This window comes from Felis catus, chromosome B4, assembly GCF_018350175.1.
Source record: "Felis catus isolate Fca126 chromosome B4, F.catus_Fca126_mat1.0, whole genome shotgun sequence".
NCBI lineage: Eukaryota > Metazoa > Chordata > Mammalia > Carnivora > Felidae > Felis > Felis catus.
Window position 1 is genome coordinate 51,712,161 of NC_058374.1, and position 20,484 is coordinate 51,732,644.

The 20,484-nt window shown below is 34.0% G+C and overlaps 1 protein-coding gene across 5 annotated transcripts in view; it reads left to right on the forward strand.

Moving 5' to 3' along the window:
* Positions 1-20,484, forward strand: part of PIK3C2G (phosphatidylinositol-4-phosphate 3-kinase catalytic subunit type 2 gamma) — a 347,688-nt gene that overhangs the window by 18,535 nt on the left and 308,669 nt on the right. For all 5 annotated transcript variants that reach the window (XM_006933551.4, XM_045061454.1, XM_019834592.3 and 2 more), the window contains exons 2-4: positions 7,535-8,293; positions 13,744-13,826; positions 17,267-17,424. In XM_006933551.4, coding sequence (XP_006933613.3) covers positions 7,616-8,293; positions 13,744-13,826; positions 17,267-17,424 — 919 coding nt within the window. In that variant the 5' untranslated portion in view covers positions 7,535-7,615. The remainder of the gene's footprint in view (positions 1-7,534; positions 8,294-13,743; positions 13,827-17,266; positions 17,425-20,484) is intronic.

Here is a 20,484-nt window from a genome sequence, read left to right on the forward strand (position 1 = left end):
GAACCCACTCAGGTAATCTCCCTATTTTAAGGTCAGCTGATTAAGAAATTTAATTCCATTTGCAACCTTAGTTTCTCTTTGCCATATAATCTAACATATTCACAGGTTTCACGTATTAAGACATGGAGATATTTGGGGAGGCACTATTCTGCCTATTGTACATATTTTTTATGGTTCTGAAGAGTTTATTTGAATCAGGAACCGACAGCCATGTTCTCTCAATTATGGTGTAATTGTTTCTAATCTGTATGTACAGCTCTGCCTCAAAGTCAAGGTATATGAGTTTCAATTATTTTATTCATTACTTCATAATGCAGAGTGTACACATTGCCAGCTGGTACCAAATAATGTTTCTATTTGTTTATAAACTAAGAAATAATTTAGCTTTTGATTGTGTTGGTAAAGATGGGATTTAAAATTATTAGAAATTCCTTAAAATCACCAAATTTAATATTGAAAAAGTGAATCTGGAAGTTTTTTTATTATATTTTCAATACAGGTATTTCTCATTCTCCTTTGTCTCATGATGACGAGATTTTTCAGAGAGGCATCTAACCCATTTCAAGTTTTAGTGCTGTGAGAAATGCTTGAAAAAATATTGTTATTAATAAAAATTTTAAAGTTCTCAACTCTTTTCATTAGAGAGAGTTTGAGCTGAATTAATACTGTGTTGCAATGTCTAAATTCAGCCATGTTCTAGATGTTGTTTTTGTTTACTTATTTTGAAAGAGAAAGAGCAGGGGAGGGGCAGAGAGAGATGGAGAAAGAATCTTAAGCAGGCTCCACACTGTCAACACAGAGCCTGATTCAGGGCCGTGAGATCATGACATGAGTCAAAACCAAGAGCTGGATGCTTAGCTGGCTGAGCTGTGCAGAAGCCCCATATGCCTCTCTTTAATCCTTGCTTATAACAAATCTGTAAACACAACTTGGAGACTTTTATGTGCCTCAGTTTTCTCATTTATTAAGTAGTAATAATAATATCCCAGGTTGAAACGAGAAATAAATGTGTTAATACACGTAAACATGTACATGTATATAGAGCAGTAGCACAGAGTTGGTCTCAAAAAATGTTAGGTATCACTATTATTATTAACAACAAATGGTACAGTCTAAAGGAAACTTTAATTTCATGATCAGACCACTGAGACCTTTAAAGACCTCTTTTTTTTTTCAACTTTTATTTATTTTTGGGACAGAGAGAGACAGAGCATGAACGGGGGAGGGGCAGAGAGAGAGGGAGACACAGAATCGGAAACAGGCTCCAGGCTCTGAGCCATCAGCCCAGAGCCTGACGCGGGGCTCGAACCCACGGACCGCGAGATCGTGACCTGGCTGAAGTCGGACGCTTAACCGACTGTGCCACCCAGGCGCCCCTAAAGACCTCTTTTAATGGCTCTACAAAATTAAAAAATAATTTAAAAAACTCTATCAGTTCTTTGAAGCCACTAAAAATTACAAGTCACTTTATTTTTTAATGTTTAAAGCGAAAATCACATTTTTTTGTTTTTAAATTTTTTAAAGTTTTATTTATTTATTTTGAGAGAGACAGAGACAGCATGAGTGGGGAAGGGGCAGAGAGAAAGAAAGAGAGACAGAATCCCAAGAAGCTCCATGCCACATGCTACCTGCACAGAGCCTGAACCCATGAAACCACGAGATCATGACCTGAGCTGAAATTAAGAGTTGGATGCTTGACCAACTAAGCCACCCACCCAGGCGCTGCATTTTTTTCACTTTTAAATTAAATTTTTTATCATTGATTTTTTTTCACCATGATAAGTATACTCTTTAATATCCATGCTCTATTTCCCCAAATTCCCCACCTACCTCCCTTCTGGTAACCATCAGTTTGTTCTCCATAGTTAACATCTGTTTCTTGGCTTGTCCCTCTCTCTCTTTTCCTTTGGTTGTTCTGTTTCTTAAATTCCACATATGAGTGAAATGATGTGATATTTGTCTTTCTATGAGTGACTTATTTTGCTTACCATTATGTTTTCTAGCACTACCCATGTTTTACAAATGGCAGTATTTCATGCTTTTTATGGCTGAAAAATATTCCACTGTGTGTGTCTCTCTGTGTGTGCATGTGTGCGTGTGTGTGTGATTGTGTGTGTGTGTGTGTGTGTGTGTGTGTGTGTGTGTGTATGTATACCACTCCATTTCTCTATCAGTGGACACTTGGGCTGCTTCCATAGTTTGGCTTGTTGTAAATAATTCCACAATAAACATAAGGGTGCATATATCCTTTTGAATCAGTGTTTTTGTATTTTTTATTTTTTATATTAAATATAATTTATTATCAAATTGGTTTCCATACAACACCCAGTGCTCACCCCAACAGGTGCCCTCCTCAATGCCCATCACCCACTTTCCCCTCTATCCCACCCCCATTGTGTTTTTGTATTTGGGTGGTAAATATTCAGTATTTACTAGATCATAGCATAGTTCTATCTTTAGCTTTTTGAGGAATTCCCATACTGTTATCCACGGTAGTTACACCACTCTGCATTCCCACCAACACTGCAAGAGCGTTTTTTTTTTCTCCACATCTTTGCCAATAGTTGTTTCTTGTGGTTTTGATTTCAGCCATTCTGACAGATGTGAGGTGATATTTCATTGTAGTTTGATTTATATATTCCTTACGATGAGGGATGTTGAGCATCTTTCCATGTGTGTGTTTATCCATCTTTCTTTGGAGAAATGTCTGTTCATGTCTTTTTAATTGGATTATTTTTTTGTCTGTTGAGTTTTATCAGTTCTTTATATATTTTTGATACTAAATCTTTATTGGATGTCATTTCCAAATATTTTCTCCCATTCAGGAGGTTCCCTTTTAGTTTTGTTAATTGTTCCCCTCACTGTGCAGAAGCTTTTCATTTTCATGTAATCCCAATAGTTTATTTTTGCTTTTGTTTCCCTTCCTCAGGAGACATACTTAGAAAAATGTTACAGCTGATGTTAAAAAGATTACTGCCTATGCTCTCCTCAAGGATTTTTATGACTTAAGGTTTCACATTTAGGTATTTAATCATTTTGAGTTTATTTTTGTGTATGGTAAAAGAAAGCAGTTTGGTTTTATTACATTTCATGTAGCTGTCAAGGTTTCCCAACACCATTTGTTGAAGAGACTGCCTTGTTCCCATTGAATATTCTTTTTTTTTGTCAAAGATTAATTGACCATATAATTGTGGGTTTATTTCTGGGTTTTCTATTCTATTCCATTGATGTATATGTTTATTTTTATTTCATTACCATACTGTTTTAATTACTACTGCTTGGTAATATAACTTGAAGTCTCGGATTGTGATACCTCCAACTTTGTTTTTCTTTTTCAAGATCGCTTTGGATATTCAAGGTCTTTTGTGGTTCTATACAAATTTTAGGATTGCTTTTCTAGTTCTGTAAAAAAAATGTGGTTGGCATTTTGATAGGAATTGCATTAAATGTATAGATTGCTTCGAGGAGTACAGACATATTAACAATATTCTCCCAACCCATGAGTATGGCACGTCTTTCCATTACTTTGTGTCATCTTGAATTTCTTTTATCAGTGTTTTATAGTTTTCAGAGTACAGTCTATCACCTCTTTAGTTAAATTTATTCCTAGATATATTTTTTGGTTTTGATGCAATTGTAAGTGGGATTGTTTTCTTATAAAAAAATTATTTTTTATATGATATGGAGAGACACAGAGAGTGAGCAGGGGAGAGGCAGAGAGAAGAGGGAGACACAGAATTCAAAGCAGGCTCCAGGCTCTGAGCTGTCAGCACAGAGCCCGATGCAGAGCTCAAAACCACAAACTGTTATATCATGACTTGAGCCGAAGTTGGACACTTAACTGACTGAACCACTCAGGGCCCCAAGTAGGTCTGTTCTCTTAATTTCACTTTCTGCTTCTCCGTTATAAGTATATATGAATGCAACCAATTTCTGTTGATTTTGTATCCTGTTACTTTACTGAATTCATTTATCAGTTATAGTAGTTTTTTGGTGGAGTCATTAGGGTTTTCTATATATAGTATCATGTAATGTGCAAATAGAGTTCTACCTCTTCCTTACCAATTTGGATCTTTTATTCTTTATGTAGTCTAATTGCTGTGCTTAGGGTCTCCAGTACTATGTTGAATAAAAATGTTGAGAGTGGACATCCTTATTTTGTTCCTGACCTTAGGGGAAAAGTTCTCAGGTTTTCCCCATTGAGTACAATGCTGCTGTGGGTTTTCATATAAGGCCTTTATGATGTTGAGGTATGTACCCTCTAGACCTACTTTGTAGAGGGTTTTTTTTTAACATGAATAGATTTTGTACTTTGTCAAATGCTCTTACTGAATCTGTTGAAATGATTATATGGTTTTTCTTTCTCTTATTGATGTGACATATCATGTTGATTGTTTTGTGCATATTTTTTTCATATTTTTAAAGTTTTATTTATTTATTTTGAGAGATAGAGGGCAAGCAGGGGAGGGGCAGAGAGAGAGAGGGAAACAAAATCCCAACCAGGCTCCTGTGCTGTCAGAACAGAGCCCAATGTGGGGTTTGAACCCACAAACTGCAAGATCATGACCTGAGCCAAAATCAAGAGTCAGACACCTAACTGACTGAGCCGCCCAGCCACCCTGATTGTTTTGTGAATATTGAACTACCCTTGTATCCCACTTGATTATGGTGTGATTTTTTAAATATATTGTTGAATGTGGTTTGCTAATATTTTGTTAAGGATATTTGCATCTACATTCATAAGAGATATTGGCCTATAGTCCTCTCTCTCTCTCTCTCTTTGGTGTCTTTATCTGGTTTTGGGATAAGGGTGATACTGGCCTCACAGAATGAGTTTGGAAGTCTTTCCTCTTATGCTTCTCGCAATAGTTTGAGAAAAATAGTTGTTAACTCTTCTTTAAATGTTTGGTAGAATTTGCTGTGAAGCCGTCTGGTCCTGGACTTTTCTTTTTGGAGAGTTTTTTGTTTCTCATTTCATTTTTGGTAATTGGTCTGTTAAATTTTCTATTTCTTCCTTCTTTACTTTTGATTATATATTTCTAGGAGTTTATCCATTTCTTCTTAGTTGTCTAATTTGTTGGCATGTATATTTTCATAACATTCTGTTACAACTGTATTTCTGTAATGTTTGTTGTTATTTTTCTTTTTTCATTAGTGATTTTGTTTTTTGCTGATCTTTTCAAAGAACTTGTTTCATTAATCTGTCTTATTGCTTTCTTAGTTTGTGTATCACTTACTTCTGTTCTAGTCTTTCTTATTCCCTTCCTTTTGCTGGATTTGGGTATTATTTGTCACATTATTAAAGTCACTTTAATATAGCCACATTTATCATATTTAAGCTAAGATAGAGCAGGCTGGTCTAAGGAAGACTGTAACAGGATATTGACTCTGGTTGTCAGAGTTAAATTCATACCAATGACAATCCTGAGTTCCATGACAGAGACAGATGAAGGAGTCTCATTTGTTTTAATGAACCATAGTATTCACTACTAATGTGAAGATTAAAAAATGGCAATTCCTGAAAAAGAGACTGTGGCTAGATAATGTGACCCATGAATTAGGATAGCTTAGAATAACAATTTATAGATTTTTTTTTTGGTTAACACTTCATTCTATACACTTCGTAAAAGTGTATATCTCTTAAAAGTCTTTCCCAAACCTGTCAGTTCAATTCTTGACTGGATTGAACTGAAATATTTTTTGCCAAATCTATCAGTTCAATTTCTTGAGCAAAGTAGTACAATAAATCTAATTCACTTATTTCTTAGGGGATTATGAGTTCTAAGTAAATCTTAGCACTAAAGGAAAAAAATTCAGTTGCCATTGCAAAACACTGATAAAGAATCATATTTGATGGTGAATCACTATGATAATTATCCTTTAACTTTTTTTATTCTTAACACTTATAATTATTAAGGGAATTAATAAACTCATAAAAGTGAAAGGAATTAATCAATTCATATGAGTGACACAAATATTTTTTAATTTCATTTTCTTATAACTCAATTATAATTTTGTAACTTATTAAATCATCTGTTCAACAAATACAAACAAGCAGTAAACCAAACTTTTGGTTTTACTGAGTAAACCAAAGTTCTAGGTACTGAGCTATAAGTGGGAAAGGTTAACATGGTCTAATGATCTAATTAATGGGAAAGAGAAATCTTACATTAGTAACATCTATAGAGGTTATCCTAAGGCAGCACTAAAACCACTGGAAAGCTATATCCAAGGAGATACTTGGTGAGTCTTTTAAACATATCATTAAAATATTAAAAAGTGGATTATAGGACACAAGGAATGGATACAGAAAATGTAGAAGTAGTTTCAGAGATAACACCACATTCCAGGAGACAAGAAAAAAGTTTTAGACCAAGATTGTGGTGGTGGTAGACAGAGAGAGCAAGATATCCTACAGGAACTGGCAGTTTATTTTATACTGAAGAATAAAAATGAGGGAAGAGTTAAAGATGAAACTCTGGTTTCTGGTCTGAGCAACGGAGTTGATGGTCAAGTCATTTTCCATCACAGAGAACACTGGAATAGGAGCAGGTTTTTGGATGACTATGATCCAAGTTTTAGACTTTCTTTTGGAGGTTAAGAAAAATTTCCAAGTGAAAATATTGAGAAGGTAGTAATAAAAATAGTCAAGGCTGGAGCCATTGACATAGAAATGGCACTTTAAACCACAGGAAGTATGAAATAACTTAGAAGGAGAGAATAATTGAGAAGTAAAGAAGCTCTGACAAGGGTCAGGTGCAAAGTGAGTAACAGGCAAAGGAGTCTTTGAGAAAGAATAAACACAGAAGGATTCAGAGAGTGTAGTATCAGAGAGAGTCCAAGTAAGAAAGCAAGAAACTTTTAAATGAGAAGCATGGTGAATGGAATCAAATATTGTAGAGAGATAAATTAAAATAGAAAGTGACCAATGTCAACTGAATTTACTGACATGAAGTTTTTGGTGAATGTAATGAAAAGTCACTTTGGAGAAGTTGAAAGAAGTTTGCAATTGTTTAAAGAGTTTTGGGAAGGGGAAGAAAGAGTCTAGCCAACCCACAAGATAATTGGTTATGGAAAGAAGAAAAAAGTTAAAACTATGTCTAGCAATGGAGCAATTGCTCTTCAAAGAGACTGTTTAGCTAATAAGAGACTTTAACATGCTAGCATGCTTGTAGATGATTGAATACAGAGGGAGATAATGATTCTATGATGACCGGATCTTCAGTAGGTAAAGGAATTCAAAGGGATTCCCCTTGACTTTTGATTGATTCATGAAATTCCTGTCATAATTCCTGTCATAATTCATGTGGACTTATTTTTTGCTTATAGGAGTTTCACAAATCTAAAGTCAATAGTCCCCCAACATACTTTAATGTTGTGAAACCTAATGGAGTTTTAGATTATTCATGAATCATTTCATTTACTAAGGAGAAGCTTCAAAACAATTGTTTATATTTATTCATCATATTCCTTTCTTGCAGGTTCTTTTATTTCTCATTAATCGAAGAATTTTTTTCTTTTATGCTTTTTCTAGGAAAATTCCTATCATCTTTCATAATATCACCAAGTCAATATCTGGAGCAGAGTCAATCCTCTCAGTTACATAAAATTAAAAATGGCATATTGTTGGAAAACAGATCTAAATACCAGTGAATCACATGAAGAGCAGCATGAGCACCAAGAATTTCACTCTGTAAATCAGTCCTTTTTCCCTAGCCACGTCAGTCTGGGTTTTGATCAGCTAGTAGATGAGATCAGGATTAAAATTCCATTCTATCAGAGTGAAATTGAAGAAAACACTGTTTGTGTACCCCATGCACCAAATTGGGACTCAACAAGGCATTCATTACATGAAACACACCAAATACCCTTGAATGAATTAACTTCTCAGACCTCAGAACTCTCCTGTCACCAAGTTGGGAAAACACCAGTAATTGGTTTTAGGCGCTCTGTGCTACCAAATCCTGAAAATATGAACAAACAAAGCTCTTGTGGAAACCCCATAGGAAAATATCATGGTGGTGATGATTACAGAATAAATATTTCAGCTCCATCATCCACTAGTCTGGATAAAATTAATTCAGAGAGAGAATCAGAAAATGAAAATCATAACTACCACATAGGATTTGAAAGTAGCATCCCTTCTACATATCCATCCTTCTCAACTAACTTCATGCCAAAAGAAAAGAATAAAAGAAGTAGAAATATGAACATTGTGAAACATTCTCTGATGCTTTCTGAAGGTTCTTTTCCACCCAGGACCTGGGAAAGTACACAGCCAGAGAATACAGAGGTATGTATGTATCACATATGTTGGCCTAAAAAAAAAAAAAAAGAATCTGAAAGAATCATTCAATAATGTACTGGATTAATTTGGTAATAAGGGTCATTCACCTTAATAGGAAAACGTATTGATATTATTTGTAAAAAAATAATTTATTATTCACAAATTCTGTGTTCTTAAATTAATGACTTTTTCTGAAGAAAAAATTAAAACGGTACATCATTTTAAAGTTCCAATTTCATCAAAACTAAATAAAGTGTTACAGTCCTTACATTTTATTTGATAAAAAATATTAACTGGAAATTTTGATGAAAGTAATTTTGATTCTTACTGTATTATTATGCATACATAAAAAACACATACATCTCATTTGATTGATATTTTTGAGTCATACTGTCATAAATTAAAACTTTATATCATTATGGTAGGAAAAATGTCCTTTTACCCAGAGACTCCTAAATTATGCTGTTGGCAGGCAACATCTATTGGGATCATTCCAAGAGTAGGAAATTAAGCAATAATTGTGCACTTCATCCTAATGGTTTCATCAGTAGTTCTCCAATCAATTTAGTTACCACAGAGTTTCTTGTATAATATTTGAATATTTCTCTGCTTACACTAAGTCTAGACACAAGAGAAACTGGAAGTAAACAGTAAAAAAAAAAATGAAACATTACTGCAGCTATAATTTACAGGGTGAAGCAAAAGGACTCCTCATTTATTCAACAATCATCATATTCTTAAAATATACATGATATACTAGGCATAATGAATGCAAAGAAATGACATGACACTTGAATTCAGAAATAGCATATTGCTCAAATTAACTTGCCAACAAATAATGGCAACAGAGTAAAATAACAGATAGAATGAGTTCACAGGAGAGGAAATACCTAATTCTGAGGCACTTGAGAGGAGGTAGCAACTCAACTGATCTGAATTAAAAGTCAGTGAATTTGGGGTGCCTGAGTGGTTCAGTATGCTAAGCAGCCAACTTTGGCTCAGGTCATGATGTCATGGCTCATGAGTTCGAGCCCTGCGTCGAGCTCTGTGCTGACCGCTCAGAGCCTGGAACGAACCTGTTTCAGATTCTGTCTCCCTCTCTTTCTGCCCCTCCCCTGCTCAAACTCTGCCTCTCTCTCTTAAAAATAAATAAACATTAAAAAAAAATTTTAAGTCAATGAATTTTAGGGACATCTATTTATGATCAAGGCAAAATATAACTTAGAATATAACTTCTCCTGATTTCAGATACTGAACAAAAGGCTGTATAGGACACCGTCCTTGAGGTCAACTTTACCAAAGTTTATCATTTTGATAAACACCGCAGTGTTGCATCATCCTCACTTCCTCATGGGGGCACTTTCTTGCTTGCAGAGCAGGCTAGTAAAGCCCAGTCTGAGCAGCAATATCGCTAAGTTTGAGCAGGCACAGCCTGCAGTTCCAGGCGGAGTGCCAGCGGAGGTATGCAATGGGCGGGAGTCAGAAACCTGTATGAGATTTACTGTAGGTTTTTGGACAAGTGATTGTGTTTAGCACACACAAGTACAAGTTATGTAGTATAAGTTCTAATTCTAACCTAGCAAGAGAAGGCACTGAGCTGAGTAGTAGTTCAGGCATTCAATCGAGATTACACAAAGCTATCTCTTTTTGTTTGTTTTGTTTTATGTTTATTTATTTCTTTATTTTTAAGAGTGAGAGACAGAGCATGAGCAGAGGAGGGGCAGAGAGAGAGGGAGACACAGAATCCAAAGCAGGCTCTAGGCTCTGAGCTGTCAGCATACAGCCTGACACTGGGCTCGAACTCATGAAACGTGAGATCGTGACCTGAGCCAAAGTCGGACGCTCAACCAACTGAGCCACCCAGGCACCCCATACCCAAAGCTATCACTTAAGAGTGTTAAACATATACTCTAGAGTGAATGCTGCACCTGCCAAAATAGATATGGCCTAACAAAAAATAAAATAAAGGCTAAAGAGACCAAAAAGATCTTAACTGCCTTCCAGGGAAAAACTGTATACTTTGTAAAAAAGACAACACAATTTATAGTGTGTCATCTATAATGCTGAACATATAATAATAGATGCACAGATATGTAAAGAAGCAGAGAATTTTGACCCACAATCAAGAAAATAACCCAGTCAATTCAAAGAGATCCTGACATAGTTCAGATGTTGAAATTAACAGAGACTTTAAGGTGGCTATCACTGTTGAAGTAGATAAAGTAAAAGATGGACATAATGAGTAGACCAATGAAGAATCTCAAGAGGAAGCTAGAAACTACAAAAAAATAAAGACTATGCGTTTTCTAGTACTGCAAACACAGTATCTGAAATGGAAAAATCACTAGGTGTACTTAAAAACATATAGAAGATAACAGAGAGGAAGATAGTAAACTTGAAAGAAAAATAAGAAAAATTATCCAAACTAAAGAAGAGAAAATAAAACGATTATATAAAAATGAGCAAGGACTCAAACTTATGTGACAAGGAAGCTGATAACATGGACAATTTTGGAATGCTAGTGGAGAGGAGAGGAAAAATAGAAAACCAACTTAAAGAAATAATGGTCTGACCATTTCTCAAATTTGGTATAAAATGTCAAATTATAGATCTAAGAAGCTGAACAAGTCCCAGACAGAGTAAATACAAAGGCAATCACATGTAGACAAATCATGCTCAAATACCTGAGAACAAAAGGTAAAGGAAAATCCTAAAAGAGAGCAGAGAGGGAAAACATTTCACACAGCAGAACAATAATCTGAATTAAAGCAAATTTCTATCAGAAACAATGGAAGCAAGACAACAATGGAATGACATTTTAAAATTATTTTTTAAGTTTATTTATTTATTTTGGGAAAAGAGAGAGAGAGAAAGCAAGAGCGAGCACATGCCTGCAAGTGGAAGAGGGGCAGAGAGAGACAGGGAGAAAGAGAATCCCAAGCAGGCTTTGCACTGTTAGCACAGAGCCCAACACGGGCCTCATCTCAGGAACCGTGAGATCACGACCTGAGCCGAAATCAAGAGTCTGATGCTTAATCAGCTGAGCCACTCAGGTACCCCAACAATGGAATGACATTTTAAAGGATATATATCCATATTTATACACACACAAAATATATATACATATATATGTATGTATGTATATCTATACTTTTGTATCAATTGAGTATATACTTCAAAACATAAAATAAAATAAAGATATCATATAAACAAATGTTGAGAGAAATTAGCCAGCTAACATGCACACAAAAATACTAAAGTGCTTTGAGTACAAGGAAAATGACACCAGATGGAATCTAAAAATGAAAAAAGAGCAGTAAAAATGGTAAATATATTAGTAAATAGGAAAAACTACTTTTAAATTTTGATAGCTGTTTAAAGCAAACAACAGCATTTAACTGAGAGTTATTTTATATAGAGAGACAAAAAATACATGACAACCTAGCATAAAGGATGGAAGGGGTAAACATTATTAGCTATTATGAATTCTTACATTCATTTTAACTGCATTGGTACAGTATTAATTCTAAGTACACCATGATATGTTAAGGATGCATATAATCATTTCTAAGTATAGCTATTAAAAAAAAATAATACTGAGAAGAAAAACTAAAAATCCAACAGAATTAAATAAGAAAACAAAATCAAATAAACCAAAAAGGAAGGGAAGTAAAAATAGAAAAATAAATTATAAACAAATAGAAACAAAATGAATATGGCAGTCTTAAATCCAATAATATCCATAAATATACTCAATAAATGGACTACACATTCTAAGTAAAAGAGAAAAATTGACAAACTAGATAAAAGAAATGTAACTACTACTACAACAGATGAACTTAAGAAAGGCACAAATAAGTTGAAAATAAATGAAACAGAAGATGTAGCCTTTGATCAGCAAACAAAAAGCTCTATTTTATTATTATTATTAATTAATACCAGAAAAAGTACAGTTCAAGGCAGAGCATTATTAGAGAAAGAAAAGGGTCATTTCTTAATGACAACAAGGTTCATCAGGAAAATACAACAAATGTAATGTATTACAACAAAATACAACAAATGTAAATGTTATGTAACTAATAATAGCTTCAATATATACAAACAAAAATGACTCCATTTAAAGTTAATCATGTACCCACCTTCTGACTGAGTCACTTATGGATTTTTTCATAAGAAATAAAACACAGGTCCTTATACATACTTGTATGTAAAAATTAATAGTTTTCCTTATAAAAACTATGAACACCCCAAATGTCCATTGACAGGAAGATAGATAAACAAATTATGAAACTGTGAAATATTCATCAATAGAATAGTACTAATTGGCAATAAAAAATGAACAACTGATGTGTGACAACATAGAAAAATTTAAAAATATATATCATTTAAGTGAAAGAAACCAGAAAGGAGCACACACACTTAATCTAAGATGTTAGAAATCTGAATAATCTCAATAGTAGTTACCAAATAAATGTAGTTTGATAGAAGGAGATGTGGGGGAACTTTCTAAAGTGATGGAAATGTTCTATATTTTTATCGTGCTGTTGATAGCACAGTTGTATACATTCCTCAAAACTTATATTACTTAAGATTCATGCATTTTTCTGTATGCATTACCTCACCTAAAAAATCCACATACATACATACATACATACATACATACATACATAAATAAATAAATAATAAATACAAAATGAATTGAAGGGATATAGGATGGGATAACCCAAAATGTGCCACTTGGGCATAAAGTTAATTTCAAGTTGAAAGTAATAAATACACAGCAGATGCAGGAAAAACTTTGCTTCCCTCATAATTGCCTGAATTTACATTGGAAAGAAGACAATTATTAACAGAGACTCCCCTTTACCCAAGGAATTTATCTAGAAAATAGGGCAACCTTTGTTTTCAAACACATCTTTTCATCTTCTTGTGAATGGCTTTCCTCCCCTTTGTGTTCGCAGACTCCTACCAGTCTCTTTAGCTCAAATAAGCTTCAAGTTGCCTCATTGTCTTTGGAATCTCTTGTGTGGATTCCCCATACATACATATATATGTCTGTTAAATTTGATTTTCTCCTGTTAATCTGTCTCACGTCAATCTGATTCTAAATCCAGCTAGAAGGACCATAGGACGGGAAGTTCTTCCTTCCGGACAGAATCTTTTTTTTTTAAGTTTATTTATTTATTGTGAGAGAAACAGAGACAGTACAAGTGCGGGAGGGGCAGAGAGAGAGGGAAAGAATCTCAAGCAGGCTCCAGGCTGTCAGCACAGAGCCTGATGTGGGGCTTGAACCCACAAATATGCCAGCTCCTGACCTGTGCCGAAACCAAGAGTCAAACACTGAGACAACCCCGGTGCCCTTCGGACAGACTCTTTAAAACAAAATTAAAAATGTAGAATTGTATTAATGTTTTCTCCACATCAAACCATATTAATTTGACAGTTTTTATTTTAAGCTGACAGGTTGTTCTATTCAGCTGGTTGAAGTACCTCAAGGCAGTAATAAGAGTCTGGCCTCCTTCTGCGACAAAGTAAAAAAGTGAGTCTTGCTATTTCATGAAACTTTGAAATTTCTGTGCCGGCATAAATTTGTCTGTTTTATAACAGCACTGAACTGATTAATTTTGAATACAAAATGTTAAATTTTTATATATTTTAACAGTGAAAAATATAAATTCATGACAAATTAGTTCATTGATTCACTTCTAGTATTGTTTTTGTTGTTTTTAGTCAAATCATTTTATTTTCTTGATAATTCAGTTAAAGTTAAATGTTTAATGATTTCACACCTGCCCTTGCTATTTGTTGACAGTTTAGTTTGCAGTGAATTAATTTCTTATTTAATGGCATAACTGACTGACTTCTCTGGCTGTGTCCCAAATTAGCATAGATTTATCCTTCCTACCTGGGATATACTATTTAGAATGATGAGACTGCCCTCCTTTTAATAACTCAATCTTACCTTGAATGAATTTCCAGAATAATGAACAAATGCATGGGTGTTTGTCCATTGAAAAACTAATTTGTTCATTAGAGGATATTACAAAAACATCACTGGTCCCCTTTTTACTTATTTAAAATGAACTTATAATGTAAAGCTAGCTTCTGTTTTTTAAGACCAATTTCTTATTAGCAGTTAAAATTTATATTACCCCATCTCTTCTGCTGCTAGGGTTCCCAAAAGCTTTGAAAAATTCATGCATTTTCCTTCTCTTAATTTTTATCTATTTATAGCTACTATAAAAATAATAAATACACATATAAATAAACTTTAACTTATTTATCAGCTATAGCAGCTTCCTGCTAAATGATCATTTGGGATAAAGACTGGAATCATTTATTTAATAATTAATTTAAAGGCTATTTGAATGACTTGAAACAAGTCCACGCATGAGAGAGATTCAAAAGTGGAACAAACAAACAGAAAAGCAAGGTCTCTGTCCTAAAAAGCTTGTAACCCTGCTGGAAGAACTGAAAGGCATACAGACAAAAAAACTAAACTAAACTAAACTAAACTAAACTAAACCTAGCAGCTCAAATCCATGAAAATATTTAATAATTAATGTCTCACTCTTGCTCACAGAAAAATAAAATAAAATGACTCTTTGGATGGCTAAATTAGCATCTTTAAAGATATCAATATTGATTCTTTTAGGAATAAACTACTCACTGTCACAAACTGACAAGCATTGCCAGGAACTTGACATTTTATATTTAAGATATGATCATTTCTACCCATTAAGCATGAGCAATAGCTCATCTTAATATCACAAGATATCACTCAGTATAAATCCATTGACAAAACACTTATTACTAGTCCTTCCCATCACTTCCTTTTTTAACATAATGTAATATTCTCAGATGAAGTCTTCTTGTGGATGTAATAGTGACACAAAATACTTTATGTGATGGTTTGTCACTAGCTCATGGTGCATTTTCTGAGTTCCTAAATGTAATTTTTCTCAATGGTTCCTTTCAAAGTAACCATGAAACTAAAACAGATGACCAAATAATAATAAACTTTAGTGTAGTGAAAGGAAGAGATAGGTTATATTTACACATACTTATCTTAATTTTCAATAATCCTTTTTGATGTATGCTCATATATAAAATGATTAAATTTATAAATGCCTAATTATATTTTACACATACTATTCATCCAACAACAACATATTGAAGATCTACTATGTACTAGGCACTGTCCAACCCCTCTTAATTCAAAAGAAGACCAAATTGAGTTTGAAAGCCAGGTTTTTTAAGAGGGTCATAATAGAATGGATTTATGTATCCAGTTTAGTCTGTTTTTATTTAATATTTAAACATACCTAAAATGTTTGTAATATTCCTGTTATATACCCTTTAAAGAGAGTCTCTAACTTGTTGGATCTGGTTTCTTTTTTTGACATGCTTTTAAGCCACATCTTTCAAGCAATGTGTCATATTTTTGTAAAAAATACAATAAAATGGCATAGCATATGCAAAGTTCTGGCCACAGTAGATGCTCAGCAAAGTTTTAGGAGAGAATAGGTCATAAATTTGCATTTTAAATTTATTTCCTGAAAAACAGGAGAAGCTTAAATCATGTATGCATGGAATAGTATCCTATCATATGGTGAATACTAAATCATGAAACTCCTCCACCAGAAGTTGGAGTCTAGATCTTTATCCTCGGGTATAAGAGAGGAGAGACGCCCAAATATTTATCCTGAACAATGGGTTTTCAAACTGTAGCTATGGAGCAGCAGCAGTAATGGCTTACTTGGAAAACTGCTAGTAGGGGAAGTGAAGATTCCTCCACAGATCTATTGAATCAGCAAATATGAGGATGGGACTCAGAAATAGGTGATTCTGGCACATACCAGCCCATGCACTTTTTCATTTATCAGGCCCCTCAAGAAGGGGCTGTTTCTGTGGAATTTAACAGCATAGAAATTAAGCTATCTAAGTGAGCATGGCACTACTTTAATGCTGCACAAAGAGAATGAATGCTAAGGATGTAATTCCTATTGATACATTACATCGAATGTATAACATACATTCTACACACAGAACGTATAACGTTCTCTTCAGGAATAGCACTACAAAATTTAGATGTCTGAACAATTAACAAAAAACATAATTTCATATTCATTATCAAAGGCATTTTAAATATCTAAGTTGCAAATAATCTTATGTTATATTCTACATGTGGGTGATAACATGAATCAAAAGGGATTCAGCTATAATAATATATGATAGTTATGATACATCACATGGGTATATGCTTCCATTCTACGAAACTCTTTCACATGCGTTTTCACTTGTAATCCTTGCCATAAACCTTTGAAGTAGATATAAATATCCTTAATTGTACAATCAAAGGAACTGATCAAATAACTTGCCTCTGACAATAAAATTACTAAGGGGAAGAGTCAGCATTCAAACTCAAGGCTTCTGGCTCCAAGGATAAACTATTTTGCAATTCTCTGACTCACTGGAGCAAGAAGGAATTATTCAGTTTGTGCAAATGTCTTTTGGGCTAAATTACTTATGTAAAATCCAGAGATTTGTGTAAAAACCAAAAATTTTGAGCCAAGAATGGTATTTACCAATGGAACACAAACAAGATAATTTATTTACCAAAATCCTTAAATCAAAATGAGTGACTTCCAGCTTGAGAAAGTTAGCAAAAACCAAGGGGAGGTGTTCAGCTTCAAAATTAATGTCAATGAAGGAAGTCTTCATGATTCAGAGTCAGTTTTCATGCCTGATAAATGCCAATATATTCTTAATTGCTTCAAAGAGATGCTCCTGGGGAAATCTAAAGAACAGTCTTTTATGGTTGTCTTGGTATAACTGTAATCTTTACCAATCTGGCCTAGTTAACAGCACTGTACCACCAATCACGTGCTGATTGTTTCCATATTTTAAATCTAAAGCAAACTGAACATGAAGTTTCTTACAATCTCTCCTAAGTATTTTTTCCCATATATTTTTCAGGATAAGAGAAACATATCATGCAGCTGACATTAATTCGAATTCAGGGAAGATCTGGAGCACTACTGCAGCATTTCCATGTCAGCTTTTTTCCAACACTAAGTTTAATATAAATATTTGTATTGATAACTCAACACAACGACTTCATTTTAAGCCATACGGTAAGCGACCTTGCAAAATAAATATAAAAATCTACACAAAGCTAATAGGCTGCACAGCCTTGAGTCCACAGACTGAAAGCATTAAAAGAAGCATTATTAATGCTAGTATTTTGCCCTAAACTGGAGTTAAGAGGAAAATAGCTGGAAACCTTTTGTGAACATTTGTTGAGCTACTGTTTTTAAGAACTCTCTTCATATAGCTCACCCCAGAACACTTTACTTTCCTACTATATAATACCCGATGGCAAGTATAACAAATTTTTGGCATATTAAAAACAAAACTAAATTTCAAAAAGATTATAGATAAAGCATATGAATGAAATGAATGAATATATATATGAAAATGGCAATACTAACCATTAGAAACAACTATGTCATTCGAATGTAAATAATAGGCATTGATACATAGTCTTTATTCTCACTGTAGGAAGTATAGGAGCCTTATGAATAATGAGCAGATCCATTCATCAGTCTCTGGGGATGAATCCTGGAACCTGGATTCTGCATCTTATCAAACTCATCAGATGATTCTTTTTTTTTTCTAGAGTTTTAGAATCTCTTTAAAGTTGTTTAATAATTTTAATATATATATTAAATATATGCATTATGTATAATATGTTATATTGTGTATACTATATGTTATAGATATAATATAGATATAATATATATCTATATATATCTATTAGAGAAAGAAAGGGGGAGAGAGCATGAGCTGGGGAGAGATTAAGAGGGAGGGAGAACAAGAAATCTCAAGCAGCCTCCACACTCAAAACAGAGCCCAACGTGGGGCTTGATTCCATGACTCTGGTATAATGACCTGAGCCGAAAACAAGAGTCTGACTCTCAACCAACTTAGCCACCCAGGCGCCCCAAAGTTTAATATTTCACTGTTATAGTCAACTATTTTGCAAAACAATAATAGTTCTTTAAACATTAGTTTCTACTAATGAGTTTCTACATATGAGCTATTTTTTCTTGGCAAATAATAACAAATATTTTCTTTTATTGATTGTTATTAATATTATTATTACTTTGGTTTTTTTTTTCTTACTCTAGTCAAGATTCTGAGTTAGTACAGATGGCTACAAACAGCAATGTTATGTTGGAATATTTAGTTAGGACCATCTGGTCTGAAACTAACAAAAACCAACTTCTGCTTCCTTACAAAGAAAAAAAATTCTTAAAGAATATATGGATTTCTTACAGAATTTAAGAGTAAGAATTCAGCAGATTCAGGAACGTACTAAAGGCACAGATGAACAAGCAGTCCAAAATTCCTGTATGCATCTCACCTCATCTCTTCTATATAATTGCTTCTCATGTTTCCCTTGTTTACTGCTGACTCATTTCCCTTGCTTTTCCAGAACATATGGAAAGCCAAGTTCTCAAGCTTAAATGCTATTTGGACAGTTACCTACAGAAAATTTAATCTCTCTATTAGATCCAATTCCAAATTTCTAAAAAGCAAGATTCTGATTGCCCAGCCAAAATCAGTGGTGTTGAACCCTGAGTCAATCACAATCTGTATCATCTTGGCATCAGTTGCTGGAGAAGAGGGGAGTAACTGTAAACTAGGGAGACCACTTCTCTTCTTCTAATTTACAGTATTTAATTTCTAACATTTCTTTCTCTCTCTCTCTCTGCATGTTCTTTTGTTGAATTTGGCCAGTTGGAGGCCATTTCTGACTTTTATGAGAAGTTTCAGGAAAGTGATTAGGTCATTGTGTTTAGTGTTAGAGATGTATAGTAGTAAACAGGATGTCTGCGCTGTCAAGGATATTTACAAGGGGGAGGAAGAGGAGGAGGAGGAAGGGGTGAAGTACAGGAGAAAAAGAGGGAAGAAGCAGAGAAGGAAAGGACACCTTCATGAAAACATACAGAGCGTGTGCCACTGTTGGGAGGAAAATTTTTCCTCTATCTACTTATATTTGAAGGGGATGAGGGTGGTGGCTGTGACAGAACTGACAATAGATTAAGAGGAGAAAAGGCAAGGTTATTTACATATGCATGGAGGGGTTACTCAATAATGAGTAACCTGCTGAATACCCAGAGGTAAAGGTTTATATACCAATTTAATGTAAAAGCGTGTATATGTGTGTGTGTGTTGAGGTGTGTCAGTTAGAGCTTCAATAAGAAAGTAGGAACCATCTAGTGGATGGGCAATCTGTCTCCTTCCTGGAATTTATAGGAAATTCTCTCAGAAGGAAGTTAGTGGAAGCTGTATTTTAGGGAGTCTCTGCTTTAGTCAGATAATAAAAGTTCAGATAAGATTTCAAATACCTTCACTATGAAATCATCTTTATGCTAAAACTGTGATCCTTTCACCACTTTATGTTAAGTGTTTTACTAGTAAATACAGATGTGCTCTAAAGAACAAAATAGTGTATCTGAAGAGTATATCAAGAATGACTTCAATAAAAGATGTTGTTGCTAGAAATTTAGAGAATAATGAAATCTAGATAAATAAAGAGGACGAGATGGATGAGGATAAGGCATTTTCATCCAAAAAGAATACTGTTTCCCCAACAGTGAAGAAATAGAATCCTTCTAGAGAAGTAGGTGTTTTAAGCAAAGAATTCTGTCTGTGTTCCACAATCTTCAGCCATCATTTCAATGAAGATGATTCCTGTGTCCTTATTTACAAGTACAAAGTTTCTCTAGAGAGTCTTTACTTTCAACTACATTTTAGATTTAGATGATGCATGGTCAGAACTGTATTAGGAGGCCATTTATGACATGCAAAGTGTTGGAAGTAGAAACCAGTTTGCAAAGATTAAAGAGTGATTTACAACTGTTTGTAAAAGTTATCTACTAAGAAGTTTGACAATATTGGGAAGGTTAAAAAAAATACTGTCTTAATGTAATGAAATGTGTAAGGGGAGATTTTAAGAAAAAACAAAAATTTTAAGAAAAAACAAAATCATCTTTACCATGGAGAATATTGAATATATAAAAGAAAGGGTAGGGGTGCCTGGGTGGTGTAGTTGGTTAAGCATATGACTTTGGTTCAAGTCATGAGCTGTTCACAAGTTTGAGCCCCATATCAGGCTCTGGACTGAC